The sequence below is a fragment of the Monopterus albus genome, unplaced genomic scaffold, assembly GCF_001952655.1.
Source record: "Monopterus albus unplaced genomic scaffold, M_albus_1.0 scaffold3.1, whole genome shotgun sequence".
NCBI classification, from domain to species: domain Eukaryota; kingdom Metazoa; phylum Chordata; class Actinopteri; order Synbranchiformes; family Synbranchidae; genus Monopterus; species Monopterus albus.
This window is the reverse complement of record NW_018127883.1, coordinates 11,194,220-11,198,367: the sequence shown is the minus strand read 5'-3', so window position 1 is coordinate 11,198,367 and position 4,148 is coordinate 11,194,220. Positions and strand designations below refer to the sequence as shown.

At 39.6% G+C, this 4,148-nt stretch overlaps 1 protein-coding gene across 6 annotated transcripts in view; it reads right to left on the bottom strand.

Annotated features, from left to right (window-relative positions):
• The window catches only part of myo3a (myosin IIIA), a 47,499-nt gene that overhangs the window by 2,867 nt on the left and 40,484 nt on the right, over positions 1–4,148 (bottom strand). For all 6 annotated transcript variants that reach the window (XM_020601140.1, XM_020601114.1, XM_020601155.1 and 3 more), the window contains 2 exons: positions 1,245–1,333; positions 601–641 (listed from right to left, as the gene is read on the bottom strand). In XM_020601140.1, coding sequence (XP_020456796.1) covers positions 601–641; positions 1,245–1,333 — 130 coding nt within the window. The remainder of the gene's footprint in view (positions 1–600; positions 642–1,244; positions 1,334–4,148) is intronic.

Sequence of the window (4,148 nt, the reverse complement as noted above, 5' to 3'; positions counted from 1 at the left end):
TTAATGATGCATGTAAACTGTTCCTGTCCATTGCTGGCTTTATTTATCCAACAAATTATTACCCTTGATGTTTAGCACTGTGTAGCACTGTGTATGTGCACATCAAGATGCATGTGTCTCTTTAGACTGCTATGATAAAGCATCCTGCTTGTTCAGCCAGCCCTATCGGTCTATCCTCATCCTCACACTGGGAGGTACACTCACCTGATAGCCTGTAGAACACATACATATGCATGAATGCACATACCCACACACACTTTCTAGCCACTCTTTTTGTAGAAAATTTGATCTGCAGGTAAATTTAGCATTATTTTAAAAACCTAACAATCCCCCAAACAATAAGTCTAAGTGGAAGTAACACCACCATGTCTAATATTTACAATGCCTAATATTAAATGTAATTGAGTATATTGTATTCAGCCAGTGTTACAGAGGTGAAAGATAAGGCTAATTAATTTCACTGAGGATATGTATAATGCTCCGAGCAGTTAGGTTTGGACCCAGACACCATACTTATATTGGCACAGGGCAGCAGGCCAACCTCTTAAAACACAATGATGTGTTGTTAAAATTAGGTTGAAACAAGAACTGGACACTTACTCCTCTTTCTTGGTCTTGCGTTTCTCATCCTGGATGGACCTCTGAGTGGAGAAGACAGAGGACAGATTACTACATGTCAATCAAACGCTGCCAAGACCTGTGTTCAGGTAAAGTGCAAACACTGGGTTTAGAACTGTGGCCGCCAAAGTGTTTAGCTTGTCTATCTGGATCAATTCATGATCCCTCTGTTTTGTTGTAGGACTCCTTAGGAGGTTTTAACCCCCAGTTTAGGAACAAATGTCTAAAAGTGTCTTGTATTTCAGTTACCTTGTTAAATATGTACCTACACTTCTACAATATCAAATATTACTAAGTGTTGCATGAAGAAAATATGAAGCATTATATATAATCACAATAGGAGACTACTTAATAAAAAGTTGTCTTAAGCACAAAAAATAAACTCCTAAAGAAAACTGATTTATCCAACATATTTAATAAAATGTGAAAAATACTGTTCCAGACAACTTTGTAAACATCTTTTCTTTGGAAACTACGTCATAAAGAGTAGGACAGAGAAAAAATTGCCATTCAATAGTGCACTGTGAGAAGGCAACAGCAGGGAAAATTGTTACCATACCACATAATCTGGCAGCAAAGCTTTGTTGTAGTATCTGAAATCATTTTGCCTCCTTTTTCTGACTCACATGAATCAGGTTGTAATAGGTGGAGTCTTCTGGCGTGTTCAGGGTCTTCGGCGGCTGGGTCCTGCGGGGGGCCCTCGACACTCTGTCAGCTGAAAAGTAACAGCAGTTAAAACAAAAGAGGCTCTGTTTAGCAAGTCAGGCTCAGTTTACCTCTGGTGTTTCATAATGTAAAATTATTCATGGGGATAAAAAGTCAATAAATATTGTTTGTCTTTAATTAAAAATTATATTTATTGTATCAGAGAGTGAAAGTAGGAAATTTTACTGTACAAAAAATCATGATGCATGGACAGCGTTGGGTTGATTTGTCATCTTCTTGGTTTTTTCAACTGCTCTATACAAAATACTATTTTAATGCCTGGCTCAGTCTGTCCTCAAATAAAGGACAAAAGAGCATCTTCAGAAACTTGACACCAAAACATGAAGTGGAGTGATCTGGGGGTGTTTACAGTGTAATGGTTAAAGAATCTGAGGCCAGGTGAGCATCAACCTGAACCTTTTTCATTGATTAAGCCTGATGGATCGTTACATGTTGGGATCATTAGAAAGGCCCCGGGTTTGAACCTGGAACCTTCTTACTCGGAGGCGACAGCCCTAACCACTGCGTCACTGTACCACCCCATTTACAAAAACTTGTTTAGTAAATGTAACTGGAGGGTATGCAAGATCTCTGGGTACAGGCACTACTCTGTACCATCGATCAGATGGTAGCAACTCATATTCACTACACAGACTGACGCCGTGACATCACAGACTGACGTGACATGTCCCTAATAATTGCCCGGGCCTTTCTCAATGCTCAGGACTCAAAGCACTGTCAGACCATGATGCTGTTTACCTGCGATCTTACTAGACATTAATGGTTTTACAGACAGTGAGAAATACCAAGCAATAAAGCAAAAAGCTAGAATGATAGAAAAGTACCAGTAAATGTCTATCCACACCAAACTGTCGAAACTTACGCATGAAAAGTAATCGCTGTAAAGTGACATCTGTATTAGAGTGCCATAATAGTTTTGAATAACAAGATATTTATATTCATTTACAGCTTCAATACGGCCCCCATTAGCAGCTTTGTGTTGATGGTGCCCTCCTTGTTCTTAACTGAAACCCAGCTGACCTATTACAATGTTGTGCTAATTGAGCTGCCCTAAATATAAAGTATGCTGCAGTGTACACTTAAGACCTTTGGCTTGTTTGAAATTTTCTGAGATTATGTAAAACAAGCTTTGTTATAAACAAAGCGTCTGATAACTCTGACAAGCCATGTTTCATCCCCAACATGATACTGAACATGATTTGGGTCAGTGGTGGTTTAAAGGTTAGAGAAGCAAACTTGTATATATCCTGCTGGTGTCATCAATACCCCTGCAGTGCCCTCAAGCAATGCCCTGAACTCCAGTTACTGGTTGTACTGGGCCGCTTCCAGGTGTAAATGTGTGTAATAACGTGACACTGATCATGGTATTCCTGTAAAAAATAGGTTGTTCGCAGGAAACATCGAGAGCTTGTGACCATCTGGTTTTCATGCATGGCATCTTCCACACTCTAGTGGCTGTTTCAATCTATCATATTTGTCATGTGTGATATGCTGTAATAATATCTCTCATCTATGTTAATGCAATTATAAATATATTACAATGACCTTTGTTTGTTGCTCAATATTAATCACTGTTTACACGAGGGTGAAACACAGCGAAAACAATCCATCATGTGCAGAACCTCTCAGGTAAAAGAAAAAAGTTTCTAATGCTACTGAACAACTCCATCTAAAGGTCATTCTGTGTTGGTCAAACAAGGAAAGCCAATTCAACACGCCCTCTTATTAATTCCTGTCATAATTGTTGGAAACGCTGGCTCACAAAATGTGATTAACATTTGATGACCTTTCTTGTGAAGAACATGGTGACTGGCATTCCTCTACCCTCACTGCGTGCATCACAAATAATTCTTATGAAGTTTATTATGTCAGTGAAATCTGCTGTATAAGGGCAGATTAGGACTGTCAAAGGAAAAATGATCTAGTGGGGCAGAGAAGCATAATTTTATTGGGGGTTGCAGTAGCCCTCGTAAATAATACAGATAATTCATTTTGCTTTACCTCAGGCAGTCGGCTGTGTTAAGGCCTGTAAAGGGCAGCCATGCCCAGGTTTAAGAAAGCCTTAAGGGGTAGTAACTATGTATGAGCATGTATAATGTCTGTCAAACTCAACTCTTAGGTGTATGTTTGCCATCCAAGTAAACTCAGGTGAAATCTGGACATACATCAATTTTATTTTAAAGGAAGAGATTAACCTTTTGGAAAATAACTCATCTGCTTTCATGCCGAGTTAGATGAGAATGGTAAACAGTCTTATACTTGTATAGCGCCTTTCTATGCTTTTACAGCACACTCAAAGCGCTTTCACATTATTCGGCCATTCACACTCCCAAGCACTCACGCATTCACACACCGGTGATATCACTGGGAGCAACTGGGGGTTCAGTGTCTTGCTCAAGGACACCTCGACATGTTGACTGGACAAGCCGGGAATCAAACCGCTAATCCTCCGGTTAGGAAATGACCCGCTCTACCTCCTGAGCCACAGCCGCCCCCGAGAAGACTGATGATGAATACTGAAGTTGTAACCATGCCCTGTTAGCTTAGCTTAGCACAAACACTGGAAACAGGGGCAAACAGTTAGCCTGGCTAGGTCCAAAAATAACAAATCTCTAAGTTCACATGACTGATATCAATCTTCTCATTTGACTCTTAACAGGGAAGTGAGGAAGCATATTTTCTAAAATTAAAAACTATTCCTATATTCCTAAATATTGGACGATTCTGAAAAACCCTGAATTACGTTCCATGCCATTATTTTCCACCCATTTCTGTGTGGTCATTTTGAGACACTTTAGGAAAAG